The following is a 21,418-nucleotide window of genomic DNA, read 5'->3' as shown; positions in this document are numbered from 1 at the left end:
TTATGGAATGGTTTCACGTACATAAATATTACACAACAAACCAGTCAGCAGGGTTATGACATACACTCCCTTGCATATCTAAATGGGAATGATTATTGATTGTAATGCATTAGTCATGGTCAACTATAAATAAGAGAGTGTAGACCAGCACTGCAGTAGGTCCAGTGGATGCTTTAAAGTAACTTTCCAGTCTTTGCAGATTTATTTGTAATATGACCTAGAATGAATTACAATGTGAGTCAAATAGTTCATTGACATTTTTGGGAAGGACAAACTATGTTAAAAATCAGCTTTTCTGTGTTGGAAACCCCAACCGCAGAATGATATGTGCACATACCCGTCATTAAAAATATTAATGCAAGTAGCCCACTGATTGGCCAGCTCATTCTCCTCAGGAGGACGACATCATCCTCTATGAGGAAATAGTAAGCATTGTTTTAAACTTTTATGTTTTGGCCACAAATGTGAGCATACGATGGGGCAACAACATTATTTGTGTATGAAAAGGTGAGATTTTCACTGGACAGTTATTTTAAAAGGAAAATACCACTCAAAGAATATATTATGGCATTTGTTTCATTAGTCCACTGTTGACACAGTCCCAAAATGTTTTGCATGTCAATAAAGTTGTCTGTCTGTCTGGGTTGTTCTATCCGGTGTCCTGTGTGAATTTAAGTATGCTCTCTCTAATTCTCTATTTCTTTCTCTCTCTCGGAGGACCTGAGCCCTAGGACCATGCCTCAGGACTACCTGGCATGATGACTCCTTGCTGTCCCCAGTCCACCTGGCCGTGCAGCTGCTCCTGTTCCAACTGTTCTGCCTGTGATTATTATTATTTGACCATGCTGGTCATTTATGAACATTTGAACATCTTGGCCATGTTCTGTTGTAATCTCCACCCGGCACAGCCAGAAGAGGACTGGCCACCCCACATAGCCTGGTTCCTCTCTAGGTTTCTTCCTAGGTTTTGGCCTTTCTATGGAGTTTTTCCTAGCCACCGTGCTTCTACACCTGCATTGCATGCTGCTTTGGGGTTTTAGGCTGGGTTTCTGTACAGCACTTTGAGATATCAGCTGATGTACGAAGGGCTATATAAATACATTTGATTTGATTTTGATTTTTCAAGATATAAAGCTTTCAAAATACAGAAAGTGAATTTACAGAAGTTTCAGTGAATGGTTAAGGTATGAAAGTTAAAAACATAAATAACTTATTGACATAAGTATTCAGACCCTTTACTATGAGACTCGAAATTGAGGTTTCTACAACTTGTTTGGTAAATTTAATTGATTGGACATGATTTGGAAAGGCACACACCTGTCTATATAAGGTTCCACAGTTGACAGTGCATGTCAGAGCATAAACCAAGCCATGAGGTCGAAGGAATTGTCCATAGAGCTCCAAGACAGGATTGTGTCGAGGAACAGATCTGGGGAAGGGTACCAACACATTTCTGCAGCATTGAAGGTCCCCAAGAACACAGTGGCCTCCATCATTCTGAAATGGAAGAAGTTTGGAACCACCAAGACTCTTCCTAGAGCTGGCTGCCTGGCCAAACTGAGCAATCTGGGGAGAAGGGCCTTGATCAGGGAGGTGAACAAGAACCCGATGGTCACTCTGACAGAGCTCCAGAGTTCCTCTGTGGAGATGGGAGAACATTCCGGAAGGACAACCAAGCCACTCCTCAGTAAAAGGCACACGACAGACCACATGGAGTTTGCCAAAAGGCACCTAAAGGACTCTCAAGAATATGAGAAACAAGATTCTCTGATCTGATGAAACCAAGATTGAACCCTTTGGTCTGAATGCCAAGCGTCATGTCTGGAGGAAACCTGGCACCATTCCTACAGTGAAGCATGGTGGTGGCAGCATCATGCTGTGGGGATGTTTTCCAGCATCCGGGACTGGGAGACTAGTCAGGACCGAGGGTAAGATGAACGGAGCAAAGTACAGAGATCCTTGATGAAAACCTGCTCCAAAGTGCTCAGTACCTAAGACTGGGGCAAAGGTTCATCTTTCAACAGGACAACCAAGACAATGCAGGAGTGACTTTAGGACAAGTTTCTGAATGTCTGAGTGGCCCAGCGAGAGCCTGGACTTGAACCCGATCGAACATCTCTGGAGAGACCTGAAAATAGCTGTGCAGTGACCCTCCCCCTCCAACCTGACAGAGCTTGAGAGGATCTGTAGAGAAGAATGGGAGAAACTCCCCAAATATAGGTGTGCCAAGCGTGTAGCGTCCTACCCAAGAACACTCAAAGCTGTAATTGCTGTCAAAGGTGCTTCAACAAAGTGCTGAGTAAAGGGTCTGAAAATACTAACTGTATGTAAATGTGATATTTCCGTTTTGAATTTGTTATAAATTTGCCAACATTTCTAAAAACCTGTTTTTGCTTTGTCATTATGGGGTATTGTGTGTAGATTGAGGGGGGAAAACAATTTAAAACAAGGTGGTAACATAACAAAATGTGGAAAAAGTCAAGTGGTCTGAATACTTTCTGAATGCACTGTGTGTTAGCAGAGATGTGTTGTTTAATGTTATGGTACAGACTGAATGTTGTCAGTATATTATACAGTAGTACTGACTCAATGTTGTCAGTATATTATACAGTAGTACTGACTGAATGTTGTCAGTATATTATACAGTAGTACTGACTGAATGTTGTCAGTATATTATACAGTAGTACTGACTGAATATTGTCAGTATATTATACAGTAGTACTGACTGAATGTTGTCAGTATATTATACAGTAGTACTGACTGAATGTTGTCAGTATATTATACAGTAGTACTGACTGAATGTTGTCAGTATATTATACAGTAGTACTGACTGAATATTGTCAGTATATTATACAGTAGTACTGACTGAATGTTGTCTGTATATTATACAGTAGTACTGACTCAATGTTGTCAGTATATTATACAGTAGTACTGATTGAATGTTGTCAGTATATTATACAGTAGTACTGACTCAATGTTGTCAGTATATTATACAGTAGTACTGACTCAATGTTGTCAGTATATTATACAGTAGTACTGATTGAATGTTGTCAGTATATTATACAGTAGTACTGATTGAATGTTGTTCAGTATATTATACAGTAGTACTGACTCAATGTTGTCAGGATATTATACAGTAGTACTGATTGAATGTTGTCAGTATATTATACAGCAGTACTGATTGAATGTTGTCAGTATATTATACAGTAGTACTGACTCAATGTTGTCAGTATGTTATACAGTAGTACTGACTGAATGTTGTCAGTATATTATACAGCAGTACTGATTGAATGTTGTCAGTATATTATACAGCAGTACTGATTGAATGTTGTCAGTATATTATACAGTAGTACTGACTCAATGTTGTCAGTATGTTATACAGTAGTACTGACCGTATGTTGGCCGACTTGGTTTTGAGGTCGCTCCAGCGCTGGTTCATGTCGTCCAGTCGGTGCTGTAGAAACACAGCCTCCTCAGAGGTCCCCAAGGCCTTGACCATCCTGGGCCTGTTCCCGTCCACACTCTTATAGATATCATTATGAGCATCGATTTCCGCCTGGATATCCTACAGAGAAACAGCGAAGGAGAGAAAGGTTTTACGTTCAACAAGTCTGTGTTGTACAGTTACTGTGTTACATACATACAGCATTAAAAAGTAAAATCAAAACATCAATCCCTTTCTATTAGCTTTAAGATGGTGGGGAGGAAGAGAGGGTAGGGAGAGGGGAGGGAGAGAGTGTAGGAAGAGAGGGGAGGGAGAGAGGGGAGGGAGAGAGAGAACACACGTGCTAGCTGGTCATGATGAGTGTGTGTGTGTGTTGCAGAGCCAGCGAAACAGAGAGGGCAGAGCATTTTAGACATCTTTCAAATGTCCTCTAGCTACTTCGGACTCACGGAAAATAAACTGTCCTCAGCCTCCCAAGCGAGAAACAATTCATTCTAAACCCCTTCCACACCCGAACCAAGCGACCCAGGTCTCCGTACTTATGAAGTTCTATGTTCTGCTACATGAAAGTAAGCTAAGCTAATAATACGCTATGCTCCCCTAATCAACGCTAATGTAAGCTAATGGTATGCTACGCAATGCCAGACGAGACCGGTGTGTGTGGCTGTCAGTGTGTGTGTGTGAGAGAGATTCAGAGAGGGACTCTGGGCCCTGAAGTAAGGCAGAGAGTGGGCCCTACAGATTAAGAATTTAGATGAGGGTGTGGTGTGAGTATTTGAATGTGTGAGTGTTCCCCTGGTTTCATTTGGAAACCTTTTCTCTCTGGCTAACCTGTCCTCCACTCTTTCACCCCCATCAGTACAGACCACCACTGTGGCTTGTCGTGTGTGTGGACCACCATAGGGAGACTGACACAAGAGGAGGATCTTTCAAATGCTTTATTTTTAGACAAGTAAAACTGCTCCATTTCTCCATGGGACTTCCCTGAGCACGGGCCAATTTTAAGTGGGGGAGATAAAAGACACACGCACGCACGCACGCACGCACACACACACACACACACTCACTGAAATTCATGCAGAGCTAGAAACCAATAGAATGCAGGCAAAACATAACTTCACCGACTGGTAACTGCACATGACAACAACACGTGAGATTTGGTGAAGCATGTTTTTTAGAGAGGCCAGTATACACATCACAGTATGGTAGGCTGTCTGTCTGCCATACCCAACGAGCAACCCCTGTCATTCACATAGCAAGGTCCTGAGGAAAGGAAGTCAGTTATTAGGGAGAAGGGGCTCTACTATCACAGTCAACTATCTCCCCACCACAAATCTAATAACTGAAGGTCATAAGGATAGATACTCCAGAGAGAGGGAGGGGGAGAGAGAGGCTGTGTGTGTGTGCGTGTGCGTGCGTGCGTGTGTGTGTGTGCGTGTGTGTGTGTGTGTGTGTGAGAGAGATGTTGTGCCAGTGAGTCAGTTGGATATGTTCCAGACTATGATGTGTATAAACCCTGGATTGCTGATGCTATGTATTGGCCAATGGAGGCTTTAAATCCATCGGCTGCCCTCCTCAGAACGAGAAGGACAAAATTAGTATTATATTGTTGTAGTTGCGACAGTAATATTAGTACTTTAAGGAATATAATATATAATAATATATTAATAATATATTATTGTTGTTTATGTTTGCATAATATAATATAAATGTATGCATTAAGGTGTCTGTAATACAATGTATTTGGCAAAAACAAATGCAGACATTAATAAAAACATTCGTATAGCTTCCAAAATACTTTTTTATAATGGAGGACAAGGAGCAAAATGGCTGCGCAGTGGCTTCAAAACAACGGCCCTGCCAGTCATCCAGGGCTTATACACATCATTGGTTCTAGCTCATTCCCAAACAGCTTCCCCTCCCCAACACATTTTCTTCTCATTAAGTGGTGGCAAAGGTGATGCATGAATGTGTACATGTATTCTGACAAAAACACACACACCTATTTGTGGCATCAAATAGTCTGGTCATTGATTGAGTGCTGCCCTGTGATTGGATACTTTGCGAGAAAGGCCAAATATGATTCCTCTACCTAGTCTTAGGTACACAGCAATATCAGGCTAAACACATACCAGTAGCCAACACACACACACACACACGACATGAACACACACGTCTCTGTACTGCCAGGTCTGCTACGTCAGCTGCATGACAGTGGTCATTCATATAAGTCCATGTTTGATTTACTGGTTTGATTTATATTACAATCAACAGGTTTAGTGCCAGCACAGCCCTGACAGCGTTATTCTAATGAGGACTCTGGAGATGAGGGTCACATATGTCTGCAATTTCTACGGCGAGGACACACACACACATTCCATGGCTGAACCGCTACTGGAAAAACATGACAATACCTCTGCTGTGTTTAGGAATAGATGAACCATGTCCATATGATAGCAGTGGCACACACACATCAAAGCCACGTCCTCTTCTCTTCTAGTGCAGAGCAGCATGAGGATAGTGGATAATGGATTTTGTCCCTGACACACACCCAGTAATGAATGGAAGATTGGCAGGATGTGAGCAGCCCAGACAACAGATACGGTCCCTGGGGGGCCTAATGTTCCAGCTATTTGGGTTTTCAGAGGAACCTGGCATTAGAAATGTACCTATCAGAGGAAAGGCTGACTGACAAACACAATGCAGGTGGCATGTAGCCCAGCAGTTGGAGTTCACCAAAGGTCGCTAATTCCAATCCCTGACAAGGTGAAATATCTTTCGATGTGCCCTTGGCTGTGACCCCACTCTTTGCGGGTGTCTCAGGGACAGCTGGTAACGGCAGTGACCCCACTCTCTGAGGGTGTCTCAGGGACAGCTGGTAACGGCTGTGACCCCACTCTCTGACTGTGTCTCAGGGACAGCTGGTAACGGCTGTGACCCCACTCTCTGAGGGTGTCTCAGGGACAGCTGGTAACGGCTGTGACCCCACTCTCTGAGGGTGTCTCAGGGACAGCTGGTAACAGCTGTGACCCCACTCTCTGAGGGTGTCTCAGGGACAGCTGGTAACGGCTGTGACCCCACTCTCTGAGGGTGTCTCAGGGACAGCTGGTAACGGCTGTGACCCCACTCTCTGAGGGTGTCTCAGGGACAGCTGGTAACGGCTGTGACCCCACTCTCTGAGGGTGTCTCAGGGACAGTTGGGATATGCAAAAAATAATAATTTCCAATTCACACATGCATATTAATACACACTTGTACATGTGTGAAATAGGACAAATATAAGCACTCACCTAATTATTATTACACTCACACGGCGACACACACACGGAGACACACACAAACAGCGACACACACACGGAGACACACACACGGAGACACGGAGACACAAACACACACAAACGGAGACACACACATGGAGACACACACTCACACACACAGAGACACACACACGGAGACACACACACGGAGACACACACACGGAGACACACACACGGAGATACACACACACACACACACACAAACGGGGACACACACAAACACACACACAGAGACACACACACACACAGACACACACACACACGGAGACACACACGGAGACACACACACGGAGACACACACACGGAGACACACACTCACACACACGGAGACACACAAACACGGAGACACACAAACACACATACACGGAGACACACAAACACGGAGACACACAAACACGTAGACACACAAAACACACACACACACACACACACACAAACACACACACACACGGAGACACACACAAACACACACACGGAGACACACACAAACACACACACGGAGACACACACAAACACACACACGGAGACACACACACGGAGACACACACGGAGACACACACGGAGACACAGAATAAGAAACTAAAGTTAGGTTAACGTGGCACATCAACAAGCAGCTTTGGTAAACAAATACACACTCATGCACCTTGAACGCACAAAGTGGCAAAACCTGAATAATACAACACTACAGCGTTTCAGACGTCAGAGAGTAAAGCACTTTAAGAATCTCAGTCTCCCTACGTGTTCCCCTGCAGACTCTGGCTGTACCCCTCCACGCCCTGGACGGGTAATAACGCTGCTACCACAATAAAAAGCTTTAATGAGTTCAATAATTACTCCTCATACTTCATAAACCTCAGACTCACTCAGCAGACTTCTTCACCTGATACTACATAGACAGAGGGAGCGAGGGAGAGAACGGAGAGACAGTAAATGTCAGCAGAGTCTCCAGCTAGAAGAGAAGTGAAGGTCTTTGGCTGACAGTAACAGGTGAGCTGACCTTCACGTGTTTGACTACAGTGATTTAGTATGAGGCTGGGTTCTCATCTGTGGCATCAAAAATAAACAACCTTTCAGTTTGTCTCAATGGGAGCTCAAATCTACCTCTTCAAATTTTCTGAGCAGCTCCTGCAAGCTGAAGTTCAAGCCAATCATCTTCGGCTCCAGGATTAGTCTCCTCCCTCTCCCCTCTACATCGTCTCTAAGGTCAAAGGGCACCGAGGTGTCGCGCGGGTTTGGAAAGTCCTCCAGTGGTTACGGTCAAAACCAGCTCTCAAAACACAGTCAAGGTCAGTACTCAAAACACAGTCAAGGTCAGTATTCAAAAGACAGTCTAGGTCAGTACTCAAAACACAGTCAAGGTCAGTACTCAAAACACAGTCAAGGTCAGTACTCAAAACACAGTCTAGGTCAGTACTCAAAACACAGTCAAGGTCAGTACTCAAAACACAGTCAAGGTCAGTACTCAAAACACAGTCTAGGTCAGTACTCAAAACACAGTCAAATCCAATCCAAATATTGTCGAATCCAGTTCTCCAAATACAATTAAATCCAGTGCTCAAAACAAGGTAAAATCCAATTCGTGCTTTCCAACCCGGCGACATACACACTTCACACACCCTTCGTTGCCTGTGTGTGTGTGTCAGTGTGTGCTTCCGCCCTACTAGGCTACATGGTAGAAGCATCCTCTTTGATGGAACAGAGGCTGAGAAGGGGGTCAGGGCTAGCCCGCTGTCATGCCTCAAGCCTGGGGTTGGACGTCCCGAGAGCTGGGCTGAGGCTGGAGCTCCTGGAGGTAGGAGGTAAGAGGCTGCCTGAGGCCTATAGGCTGGGGAATAAGTCCTTCAGCTGGGGTAGAATTCCAGAGGTCAGGTGTGGAGGTCTGGAGGAAACTATCCAAGTCCTGTCAAGAGAGGTTTGTAGACTGACGTGGAAAGTCTGAGGGGCTGAGGGTTGAAGAAGTATTCCAGCCTCTCCTTGAACTTCCCTCTTGTTTTTTTCCCTTCCCTTCTTCCCTTTCCTCCTCCACTGCTTCTCGTCACTAAGGAAGCTGTTTACACTCCAGCCCGGGGTAGGGCCGAGTGTTTGTTCTCAATTACCCAGATAAAAAAGCCCTCTGGGCCTGCCGCAGGAACAAGGAAGAAACACAGAGGCACACGGTCTGCCGACCTCTCCTTCCTCTTTCAACAAGGCAATGCTAACACACTGCAGAGGAAACACACACACACCTACACATACTCTTACACTGTGTGAGCGAGACAGGGGCATGCCGTCGTAGCTCTACTACCAGCCCCCAGCACCCTACCCCAGACTGGACTCCCTCTCTCACACCCTGCTAATCACAGCCAAGTCAGAGCCAGTTAGTGAAAGAATGTCCCCTTCCCTCTGGAGCCCTAGGTCACGTGTCCAGGGAGAGAAGCCACTGATCAGAGTAATGATCCCGAGAAAGAGTCTGGCAAGCTGGCCTCTACATCCTGGAGTCCGTCCAGTATGTTCTCCTTGCAGGGTGGAAATGGTAGAAGTTTGTCTTTATCTTCTCTCTTCCCGCTGATTTGTATAACTTTTGGAGTTCAACTTTTTCTCTTTATCTCCCTCAGTTTTCATTACCTCTAATCTGCTATCCGTCCCTTCCTCTCGGTTCTCTCTTTCACTCCTTTTCACCGGCCAGTGACTCGGCTCTTTCCATTATTTTAATCAGCATCCTCCCTTTCCACCCCTCCTCTTCCTTTTCTCCTCTCCCTCCCTCTTTACAGGTCCCACTCCGCTCGCTAAACGAACTCAGCACACACCCATTTCCTGAGGCCTGATACACAGAGAGAGAATGGTGGAAGGGGGGTGGAGAGAGGGGCAGACGTAGCGGAGGTAACATGTGAACAGAGAGAAATGCCCAAATCCAGAGAGGGGGAAGAGGAAGCAGAAAAGAGAGAGGGTTGTGGAAAGAGAGAAGGGAGAGAAAGAGGGGTCAGAGGTTTAAGTAATGCAGCACTTTACTAGCAAAACGTTCTACCTGTCAGAGTCGGGATGGTGAAAACATGTGGCTCTCACGTGAATGGAGAGAAGGAACAGGAAAAGAAAGAAAAGAGAAAAGAAGGGACTGGGGGGGGTATCTCTGAAACTACAACCATACAGATACATTAGGTCTATACCTGGCTCTGTGTGTAGGCCTACAGAGACAGGCACTACCAACAGATATACGGTGTGCGCATCACATGTAGACACATCAGGCGGCTGCCGAAGGGGGAAAAAAATAACAATAATTACAACCCCGAATATTCATGAGGAGAAGCCTTTGAAGTGTGCTATACTTAATACAAATATTAACATATGCCATTTTCCCCTGTAACAGCACTTCTGATGAGGCACTATGTATGCAGACAGGAATATGCGCCCTGTGTGTTTTTGAGATGCAAGTCCAAGTCGATTAAATGGCGGGAAATTAGCAAGTCCAACATGCGAGCGAGACAATTTCAACAACAACTGTGAGGAAATCCACTGGAAGAAGCCTTAGGGGGGAGAATGTGTTGGGCGATTATGACTTTCCCTGGGGTTTGATACAACCCATGTCTTTAAGTGGCTGTAAAACAACAACAAAAACACTCACACAGAGGCAAACACCAGGGGTAAACACACACACACACACACACACACACACACACACACACACACACACACACACACACACACACACACACACACACACACACACACACACACACACACACACACACACACACACACACACACACACACACACACACACACAGCACAGCTTTGAGGAAGCAGGAGGTAAAAGTTGGGCAACATTACTACAGCTAATTGGATTAGGACCATTACAGAGGGAAGATGCAGAGCTATTGACTAGAGCTGATAGAGATGGAGGGAGAGAGAGGAAGAGAGAGAGAATGAAAGATAGAGGGAGGCCATACTGTGTGGCTTAGAAGACTGAGGCACATCTGCCTGTAATTCCCTGGCTGGATCAGAGAGGAACGGAGGGCTGAGGAGTTTCAATGGAAATCTGGGATTTGATCCGCACCCACTAAAACCATGGGAACTACGGCATATGGAGGAGAGGAAAGAGAGAGAAAACAGAGAGAGAAAGAGAGAGAAGGGTAGAGGTAGAGAGCTTACGGTGAGGACACTTAAGGCTTATCTAAACACCTGCTCTCACTGACAGGAGGTAAAGGACAGGGAGCATAAGATAGACACAAAGGCACACACACCTGTTAGTGTGGACACACACACCTGTTAGTGTGGACACACACACCTGTTAGTGTGGACACACACACCTGTTAGTGTGGACACACACACCTGTTAGTGTGGACACACACACCTGTTAGTGTGGACACACACACCTGTTAGTCTGGACACACACACCTGTTAGTGTGGACACAGACACCTGTTAGTCTGGACACACACACCTGTTAGTCTGGACACACACACCTGTTAGTGTGGACACACACACCTGTTAGTGTGGACACACACACCTGTTAGTGTGGACACACACACACCTGTTAGTCTGGACACACACACCTGTTAGTCTGGACACACACACCTGTTAGTCTGGACACACACACCTGTTAGTGTGGACACACACACCTGTTAGTGTGGACACACACACCTGTTAGTCTGGACACACACACCTGTTAGTCTGGACACACACACCTGTTAGTGTGGACACACACACCTGTTAGTCTGGACACACACACCTGTTAGTGTGGACACACACACCTGTTAGTCTGGACACACACACCTGTTAGTGTGGACACACACACCTGGCATGTGGAAAGTTGCTTTTGCCCTCCGATGGGCTCAAACCTAAATCAACCTCAATGATCAACAGTACCCGAGAGAGTGTGTGTGTGGGGGAGGGGGGGCAAGAGAACGAGAGAGGGGGAGAGAGAGAGAAAGAACAAGGGAAGAGGGAGATGAATGGTAAAGGGAGGAGAGAGTGAGAGTATGTGAAGGAGGAGAGCGAGTGAGAACTGTGTTTATAAGTCGTCTAGGAGCCAGAGTGGAGCTATGGGCTAACACAGCCCAGCATCAGTTACAGCAGGGACAACAAACACCCCCTATCCTGTTTGGACTGTAAAATACTGCTTTGCGAGAAACCACGCAAATACCTCCTATGATTGATCACTAAGCATGTCCATGTTAAATATGTTGTTTCCTGACAGATCTACATTGAAATATGTCTGGAAGCTTTCAAAATGAGTGTAGCTTCACTTAACAAGGTGTTTCACAACAGGACCTACAGTCCTCCACAGTCGATGTGGTTCTCTCCCGAGAAGTAACAAGCTGAAGTTGAGTGTAATAATGTCTGGAATGTGAGTGTTGAGTGTGTAGGAATGTAGAGCGTTCTGTCGTCAGAGTGAGAGAGCACAAACATTATTCTTCACACATTCTAGAACTTAGCAAGGTTATTCTGTGCTTACAGAAGCCTTGAAAAGGTTGACTGTGTAAACACTACTGTGATATTCTTAAGACAACAAGTCAAACGAGGGTCACCATCCTTCTCTCTACCTTTCCATCTCTCTCTCTCATGTGTACCATTCGGGGTTGCAGGTAGCCTAGTAGTTAGAGCGTTGGGCCAGTAACCAAAAATCTGGATCGAATCCCCAAACTGACAACGTAAAAATCTGCCATTCTGCCCCTGAACAAGGCAGGTAACCAACTGTTCCCCGGTAGGCCGTCATTGTAAATAAGAATTTGTTCTTAACTGACTTTCACAGTTAAATAAAGGTTAAATAAAAAAAGGTTAAATAAAAAAAGGTTAAATATATATATATTTTTTTAATTCTCTCACTTTCTTCCCTTTTGCCCTCTGACAGACTTTCTTCCTGACCTAGATAACTTTCTCTCTCCCCGTCTCTCTCTCTCTCCCCATCTCTCTCTCTCTCCCCGTCTCTCTCCTCTCTCTCCCCGTCTCTCTCGCTCTCTCTCCCCGTCTCTCTCGCTCTCTCTCCCCGTCTCTCTCGCTCTCTCTCCCCGTCTCTCTCGCTCTCTCTCCCCGTCTCTCTCGCTCTCTCTCTCCGTCTCTCTCGCTCTCTCTCTCCGTCTCTCTCTCTCTCCCCGTCTCTCTCTCTCTCCCCGTCTCTCTCTCTCTCCCCGTCTCTCTCTCTCTCCCCGTCTCTCTCTCTCTCCCCGTCTCTCTCTCTCTCCCCGTCTCTCTCTCTCTCCCCGTCTCTCTCTCTCTCCCCGTCTCTCTCTCTCCCCGTCTCTCCGTCTCTCTCTCTCTCTCTCTCTCTCTCTCTCTCCTGTCTCTCTCTCTCTCCCAGTCTTTCTCTCTCTCAGTCTCTCTCTCTCCCAGTCTTTCTCTCTCTCCCAGTCTTTCTCTCTCTCCATCTCTCTCTCTCCCCGTCTTTCTCTCTCCGTCTCTCTCTCCCCGTCTCTCTCTCTCTCTCTCTCCCCGTCTCTCTCTCTCTCTCCCCGTCTCTCTCTCTCTCTCTCTCCCCCCGTCTCTCTCTCTCTCTCTCTCCCCGTCTCTCTCTCTCTCTCCGTCTCTCTCGCTCTCTCCGTCTCTCTCTCTCTCCCCGTCTCTCTCTCTCTCCCCGTCTCTCTCTCTCTCCCCGTCTCTCTCTCTCCCCGTCTCTCTCTCTCCCCGTCTCTCTCTCTCCCCGTCTCTCTCTCTCCCAGTCTCTCTCTCTCCCAGTCTCTCTCTCTCCCCGTCTCTCTCTCTCCCCGTCTCTCTCTCTCCCCGTCTCTCCGTCTCTCTCTCTCTCCGTCTCTCTCTCTCTCCGTCTCTCTCTCTCTCCTGTCTCTCTCTCTCTCCGTCTCTCTCTCTCTCCTGTCTCTCTCTCTCTCTCCCCGTCTCTCTCTCTCAGTCTCTCTCTCTCTCCGTCTCTCTCTCTCTCCGTCTCTCTCTCTCTCCGTCTCTCTCTCTCTCCGTCTATCTCTCTCCCAGTCTTTCTCTCTCTCCCAGTCTTTCCCCGTCTTTCTCTCTCTCCGTCTCTCTCTCCCCGTCTCTCTCTCCCCGTCTCTCTCTCTCTCTCTCTCTCCCCGTCTCTCCCCGTCTCTCTCTCTCTCTCCCCCGTCTCTCTCTCTCTCTCTCTCCCCGTCTCTCTCGCTCTCTCCGTCTCTCTCTCTCTCCCGTCTCTCTCTCTCCCCGTCTCTCTCCCCCGTCTCTCTCTCTCTCCCGTCTCTCTCTCTCCCCGTCTCTCTCTCTCTCCTGTCTCTCTCTCTCTCCGTCTCTCTCTCTCTCCGTCTCTCTCTCTCTCCGTCTCTCTCTCTCCCAGTCTCTCTCTCTCCCAGTCTTTCTCTCTCCCAGTCTTTCTCTCCCCGTCTCTCTCTCTCCTCTCGTCTCTCTCTCTCTCTCCTCTCTCTCTCTCTCTCTCTCCCGTCTCTCTCTCTCCCCGTCTCTCTCTCTCTCCCCGTCTCTCTCTCTCTCTCTCTCTCTCTCCCTCTCTCTCTCCCCGTCTCTCTCTCTCTCCCCGTCTCTCTCTCCCCGTCTCTCTCTCCCCGTCTCTCGTCTCTCTCTCTCTCTCCTCTCTCTCTCTCTCCTGTCTCTCTCTCTCCCAGTCTTTCTCTCTCTCTCTCTCTCCCAGTCTTTCTCTCTCTCCCAGTCTTTCTCTCTCTCCATCTCTCTCTCTCCCCGTCTTTCTCTCTCGTCTCTCTCTCCCCGTCTCTCTCCTCTCTCTCTCTCTCTCCCCGTCTCTCTCTCTCTCCCGTCTCTCTCTCTCTCTCTCCCCGTCTCTCTCTCTCTCTCTCCCAGTCTCTCTCTCTCTCTCCCGTCTCTCGCTCTCTCCGTCAGTCTCTCCGTCTCTCTCTCTCTCCGTCTTTCTCTCTCCCCGTCTCTCTCTCTCTCTCTCTCTCTCCCCGTCTCTCTCTCTCCCCGTCTCTCTCCTCCCCGTCTCTCTCTCCCCAGTCTCTCTCTCTCCCAGTCTCTCTCTCTCCCGTCTCTCTCCCCGTCTCTCTCTCTCCCCGTCGTCTCTCTCTCTCTCCGTCTCTCTCTCTCCGTCTCTCTCTCTCTCCTGTCTCTCTCTCTCTCTCCGTCTCTCTCTCTCTCCTGTCTCTCTCTCTCTCTCCCCGTCTCTCTCTCTCAGTCTCTCTCTCTCTCCTCTCTCTCTCTCTCCGTCTCTCTCTCTCTGTCGTCTCTCTCTCTCTCGTCTCTCTCTCTCTCCGTCTATCTCTCTCCCAGTCTTTCTCTCTCTCCCAGTCTTTCTCTCTCTCCAGTCTCTCCCCGTCTCTCTCTCCCCGTCTCTCTCTCTCCGTCTCTCTCTCTCCCCGTCTCTCTCTCCCCGTCTCTCTCTCTCTCCCGTCCCCGTCTCTCTCTCTCCCAGTCTCTCTCTCCCCGTCTCTCTCTCTCCCCCGTCTCTCTCTCTCCCCGTCTCTCTCTCTCCTGTCTCTCTCTCTCTCCGTCTCTCTCTCTCTCTCCGTCTCTCTCTCTCTCTCCGTCTTTCTCTCCCAGTCTTTCTCTCTCTCCCAGTCTTTCTCTCCTCTCAGTCTTTCTCTCCCCGTCTTTCTCTCTCTCCGTCTCTCTCTCTCTCTCTCCCCGTCTCTCTCTCTCCCGTCTCTCCTCTCCCCGTCTCTCTCTCTCCCCGTCTCTCTTTCTCCCCGTCTCTCTCTCTCCCCCGTCTCTCTCTCTCCCCGTCTCTCTCTCCCCGTCTCTCTCTCCCTGTCTCTCTCTCCCAGTCTCTCTCTCTCCCCCGTCTCTCCGTCTCTCTCTCTCTCCGTCTCTCTCTCTCTCTCTCTCTCTCTCTCCTGTCTCTCTCTCCGTCTCTCTCTCTCTCCGTCTCTCTCTCTCTCCGTCTCTCTCTCTCCTCCGTCTCTCTCTCTCTCCGTCTCTCTCTCTCCCAGTCTTTCTCTCTCTCCCAGTCTTTCTCTCTCTCCCAGTCTTTCTCTCTCTCTCCCAGTCTTTCTCTCTCTCCCAGTCTTTCTCTCTCTCTCCCAGTCTTTCTCTCTCTCCGTCTCTCTCTCCGTCTCTCTCTCTCTCTCTCCCCGTCTCTCTCTCTCTCTCTCCCCGTCTCTCTCTCTCTCTCTCTCTCTCCCCGTCTCTCTCTCTCCCCGTCTCTCTCTCCCCCGTCTCTCTCTCTCCCAGTCTCTCTCTCCCCCGTCTCTCTCTCTCCCGTCTCTCTCTCTCCCCGTCTCTCTCTCCCAGTCTCTCTCTCCCAGTCTCTCTCTCTCCCGTCTCTCCGTCTCTCTCTCTCTCCGTCCGTCTCTCTCTCCGTCTCTCTCTCTCTCCGTCTCTCTCTCTCCTCTCTCTCTCTCCTGTCTCTCTCTCTCTGTCTCTCTCTCTCCGTCTCTCTCTCCTGTCTCTCTCTCTCCTGTCTCTCTCTCTCTCCCCGTCTCTCTCTCCCCGTCTCTCTCTCTCTCTCTCCCCGTCTCTCCCCGTCTCTCTCTCTCTCCCCGTCTCTCTCTCTCTCTCTCTCTCTCTCTCCCCGTCTCTCTCTCTCTCCTCCGTCTCTCTCTCTCTCCCCGTCTCTCTCTCTCCCCCCGTCTCTCCCCCCGTCTCTCTCTCTCCCGTCTCTCTCTCTCCCCGTCTCTCTCTCTCTCCTGTCTCTCTCTCTCTCCGTCTCTCTCTCTCTCCGTCTCTCTCTCGTCCCTCTCTCCCAGTCTTTCTCTCCTCCCAGTCTCTCCCAGTCTTTCTCTCCCCTCTCCGTCTCTCTCTCTCTCCCCCGTCTCTCGCTCTCTCCGTCTCTCTCTCTCCCCCCGTCTCTCTCTCCCCGTCTCTCTTTCTCCCCGTCTCTCTCTCCCCCGTCTCTCTCCCCCCGTCTCTCTCTTTCTCTCTCTCTCCTGTCTCTCTCTCCCAGTCTCTCTCTCTCCCGTCTCCTCTCTCTCTCTCCGTCTCTCTCTCTCCTGTCTCTCTCTCTCTCCTGTCTCTCTCTCTCGTCTCTCTCTCTCCGTCTCTCTCTCTCTCCGTCTCTCTCTCTCTCTCCGTCTCTCTCTCGTCTCTCTCTCCCCAGTCTTTCTCTCTCTCCCAGTCTTTCTCTCTCTCCCGTCTTTCTCTCTCTCTCTCTCTCTCTCCCCGTCTCTCTCTCTCTCTCCCCGTCTCTCTCTCTCTCTCCGTCTCTCTCTCCCCGTCTCTCTCTCTCCCCTCTCTCTCCCCCCGTCTCTCTCCCCCGTCTCTCTCTCCCCCCGTCTCTCTCTCTCCCGTCTCTCTCTCCCAGTCTCTCTCTCTCCCCGTCTCTCCGTCTCTCTCTCTCCCCGTCTCTCTCTCCCCCGTCTCTCTCTCCCCGTCTCTCTCTCTCCCCCGTCTCTCTCTCTCCCCCGTCTCTCTCTCTCTCCCGTCTCTCTCTCTCCCAGTCTCTCTCTCCAGTCTCTCTCTCTCCCCGTCTCTCCGTCTCTCTCCGTCTCGTCTCTCTCTCTCCGTCTCTCTCTCTCTCCGTCTCTCTCTCTCTCCGTCTCTCTCTCTCTCCGTCTCTCTCTCTCTCTCTCTCTCCCGTCTCTCTCTCCTGTCTCTCTCTCTCCTGTCTCTCTCTCTTTCTCTCTCTCTCCCGTCTCTCTCTCTCCTCTCTCTCTCTCCGTCTCTCTCTCTCCGTCTCTCTCTCTCTCCGTCTATCTCTCTCCCAGTCTTTCTCTCTCTCCCAGTCTTTCCCCGTCTTTCTCTCTCTCTCTCTCTCTCTCCCCGTCTCTCTCTCTCTCTCTCTCCGTCGTCTCCCCGTCTCTCTCTCTCTCTCTCCCCGTCTCTCTCTCTCTCTCTCTCCCGTCTCTCTCTCTCTCTCCGTCTCTCTCTCTCTCCCCGTCTCTCTCTCTCCCCCGTCTCTCTCTCCCCGTCTCCCCTCTCTCTCCCCCTGTCTCTCTCTCTCTCTCCCAGTCTCTCTCTCTCCCAGTCTTTCTCTCTCCAGTCTTTCTCTCTCTCCCAGTCTTTCTCTCCCCGTCTTTCTCTCTCTCCTCTCTCCCGTCTCTCTCTCTCCTGTCTCTCTCTCTCTCCCCGTCCTCTCTCGCTCTCTCCGTCTCTCTCTCTCTCCGTCTCTCTCTCTCCCCTCTCTCTTCTCCCCGTCTCTCTCTCCCCGTCTCTCTCTCCCCTCTCTCTCTCCCTCTCTCTCTCTCCGTCTCTCTCTCTCCGTCTCTCTCTCTCCCAGTCTTTCTCTCCAGTCTCTCTCTCTCCAGTCTCTCCCAGTCTCTCTCTCTCCCAGTCTTTCTCTCTCTCCCAGTCTCTCCGTCTCTCTCTCTCTCCGTCTCTCTCTCTCCGTCTCTCTCTCTCTCCTGTCTCTCTCTCTCTCCGTCTCTCTCTCTCTCCTTCTCTCTCTCTCTCTCTCTCCCCGTCTCTCTCTCAGTCTCTCTCTCTCTCTCGTCTCTCTCTCTCTCCGTCTCTCTCCTCTCTCTCTCTCCGTCTATCTCTCTCCCAGTCTTTCTCTCCCAGTCTTTCCCCGTCTCTCTCTCCTCCGTCTCTCTCTCCCCGTCTCTCTCTCCCCGTCTCTCTCTCTCTCTCTCCCCGTCTCTCTCTCTCTCTCTCTCTCTCTCGTCTCTCTCTCTCTCTCTCTCTCTCCCGTCTCTCTCTCTCCGTCTCTCTCTCTCTCCCCCGTCTCTCTCTCTCCCCCCGTCTCTCTCTCCCCCGTCTCTCTCTCTCCCGTCGTCTCTCTCTCTCCCCGTCTCTCTCTCCCCGTCTCTCTCTCTCTCCGTCTCTCTCCTCCGTCTCTCTCTCTCCCAGTCTTTCTCTCTCTCCCAGTCTTTCTCTCTCCCAGTCTTTCTCTCCCCGTCTTTCTCTCTCTCCGTCTCTCTCTCCCCGTCTCTCTCTCTCTCCCTGTCTCTCTCTCTCTCCCCGTCTCTCTCTCTCCGTCTCTCTCTCTCCCCGTCTCTCTCTCTCCCGTTTCTCTCCCCGTCTCTCTCCCCCGTCTCTCTCTCCCCGTCTCTCTCTCCCCGTCTCTCTCTCTCCTGTCTCTCTCCCAGTCTCCTCTCTCTCCTCTCTCTCCGTCTCTCTCTCTCTCCGTCTCTCTCTCTCCTGTCTCTCTCCTCTCTCTCTCTCCGTCTCTCTCTCTCTCTCTCTCTCCGTCTCTCTCTCCGTCTCTCTCTCTCTCCGTCTCTCTCTCTCCCAGTCTTTCTCTCTCTCAGTCTTTCTCTCTCTCCCAGTCTTTCTCTCTCTCCCAGTCTTTCTCTCTCTCCCAGTCTTTCTCTCTCTCTCCCAGTCTTTCTCTCTCTCCGTCTCTCTCTCCCCGTCTCTCTCTCTCTCCCCGTCTCTCTCTCTCTCTCTCCCCGTCTCTCTCTCTCTCTCTCCCCGTCTCTCTCTCTCTCGTCGTCTCTCTCTCCCCGTCTCTCTCTCCCCGTCTCTCTCTCCCCCGTCTCTCTCTCCCCCGTCTCTCTCTCCCCCGTCTCTCTCTCTCCCCGTCTCTCTCTCTCCCAGTCTCTCTCTCTCCCCGTCTCTCCGTCTCTCTCCCAGTCTCTCTCTCCCCGTCTCTCTCTCTCCCCGTCTCTCTCTCCCCCTCTCTCTCTCTCTCCGTCTCTCTCTCTCCCAGTCTCTCTCTCTCCCAGTCTCTCTCTCTCCCCCGTCTCTCCGTCTCTCTCTCTCCGTCTCTCTCTCTCCGTCTCTCTCTCTCTCCGTCTCTCTCTCTCTCCGTCTCTCTCTCTCTCCTGTCTCTCTCTCTCCGTCTCTCTCTCCTGTCTCTCTCTCTCCTGTCTCTCTCTCCCCGTCTTTCTCTCTCTCCGTCTCTCTCTCAGTCTTTCTCTCTAGTTAAATAAAGGTTAAATAAATAAAAGGTTAAATAAAACAAATAAAACAATCATCTCACTTTCTTCCCTTTTGCCCTCTGACAGACTTTCTTCCTGACCTAGATAACTTTCTCTCTCCCTGTCTTTCTCTCTCTCCCCGTCTCTCTCTCTCCCCGTCTCTCGTCTCTCCCCAGTCTTCTCTCTCCCCCCGTCCCTTCTTTCTCTCTCCCCCGTCTTTCTCTCTCTCTCCCCTCTTTCTCTCTCCCCCGTCTTTCTCTCTCTCCCCGTCTCTCTTCTCTCTCTCTCTCTCGTCGTCTCTCCCAGTCTTCTTTCTCTCTCTCCCCGTCTCTCCCCGTCTTTCTCTCCTCCCCCGTCTTTCTCTCCCCCCCCGTCTTTCTCTCTCTCCGTCTCTTTTTCTCTCTCTCTCTCCGTCTTTCTCTCTCTCCCCCGTCTCTCTCTCTCTCGTCTCCCCGTCTCTTTCTCTCTCCCCGTCTTTCTCTCTCTCCCCGTCTCTCTCTCCCCGTCTCTCTCTCTCTCCGTCTCTCTCTCCCAGTCTCTCTCAATTCTCTCACTTTCTTCCCTTTTGCCCTCTGACAGACTTTCTTCCTGACCTAGATAGCTTTCTCTCTCCCAGTCTCTCTCTCTCTCTCCCAGTCACTCTCTCTTTCTCTCTCTCTAAAACACACATAGACAGAGAGACCACACCACAAGAACAGCTGAGGACCTCAAGGCCAGACTGTAGTGTATTCAGTACAGAAGGCCGTGAAGGAAGCAGCTATCTGAAAGAGGAATCATGAATTCCCCACTCATTCCCACTCAGCCTCTCCCCAGGACACTTCCAACGAGGTCATTTCCTGTGCCCAGGGTTATTCCCAAAGCACCACTTCCTGTTATAGGGACAGCGCCCTGTTGAGAGATGTGTGTGTGTGTGCAAACGAGAGATTGTGTGTGTGTATGTGTATGTGTGTGTCCTCGACTGCAAGACTCAGCCCCACGTGCGTGTCAGAGGAAGTTACACAGCTATACTCTGCACAGAAATCAATCAAGGAAAGAGCACCAGAATAGAAAGGCACCAGTTTCAACAGGCTAACACACACTCAGCTCTGTCTTCCTTCACAGAGTTACATATGAATAACAACAGGCTAACACACACTCAGCTCTGTCTTCCTTCACAGAGTCACATATGAATAACAACAGGCTAGCACACACTCAGCTCTGTCTTCCTTCACAGAGTTACATATGAATAACAACAGGCTAACACACACTCAGCTCTGTCTTCCTTCACAGAGATACATATGAATAACAACAGGCTAGCACACACTCAGCTCTGTCTTCCTTCACAGAGATACATATGAATAACAACAGGCTAACACACACTCAGCTCTGTCTTCCTTCACAGAGCTACATATGAATAACAACAGGCTAACACACACTCAGCTCTGTCTTCCTTCACAGAGTCACATATGAATAACAACAGGCTAACACACACTCAGCTCTGTCTTCCTTCACAGAGTTACATATGAATAACAACAGGCTAACACACACTCAGCTCTGTCTTCCTTCATAGAGATACATATGAATAACAACAGGCTAACACACACTCAGCTCTGTCTTCCTTCACAGAGTTACATATGAATAACAACAGGCTAACACACACTCAGCTCTGTCTTCCTTCACAGAGTTACATATGAATAACAACAGGCTAACACACACTCAGCTCTGTCTTCCTTCACAGAGATACATATGAATAACAACAGGCTAGCACACACTCAGCTCTGTCTTCCTTCACAGAGATACATATGAATAACAACAGACTAACACACACTCAGCTCTGTCTTCCTTCACAGAGATACATATGAATAACAACAGGCTAGCACACACTCAGCTCTGTCTTCCTTCACAGAGATACATATGAATAACAACAGGCTAACACACACTCAGCTCTGTCTTCCTTCACAGAGCTACATATGAATAACAACAGGCTAACACACACTCAGCTCTGTCTTCCTTCACAGAGATACATATGAATAACAACAGGCTAACACACACTCAGCTCTGTCTTCCTTCACAGAGTCAC

The 21,418-nt window shown here is 49.3% G+C and overlaps 1 protein-coding gene across 9 annotated transcripts in view; it reads right to left on the bottom strand.

Moving 5' to 3' along the window:
• utrn (utrophin) overlaps positions 1-21,418 on the bottom strand; it is a 392,537-nt gene that overhangs the window by 138,121 nt on the left and 232,998 nt on the right. For 8 of the 9 annotated variants that reach the window (XM_046298685.1, XM_046298684.1, XM_046298690.1 and 5 more), the window contains one exon: positions 3,393-3,565. In XM_046298685.1, the coding sequence (XP_046154641.1) occupies positions 3,393-3,565 (173 nt within the window). Of the gene's footprint in view, positions 1-3,392; positions 3,566-7,863; positions 9,426-21,418 lie in introns of those variants that run through there. The other variant, XM_046298693.1, reaches the window with a different exon arrangement.

The sequence above is a fragment of the Oncorhynchus gorbuscha genome, linkage group LG14 (genome assembly GCF_021184085.1).
Source record: "Oncorhynchus gorbuscha isolate QuinsamMale2020 ecotype Even-year linkage group LG14, OgorEven_v1.0, whole genome shotgun sequence".
Lineage (NCBI taxonomy): Eukaryota > Metazoa > Chordata > Actinopteri > Salmoniformes > Salmonidae > Oncorhynchus > Oncorhynchus gorbuscha.
This window is presented reverse-complemented; position numbering and strand designations above follow the sequence as displayed.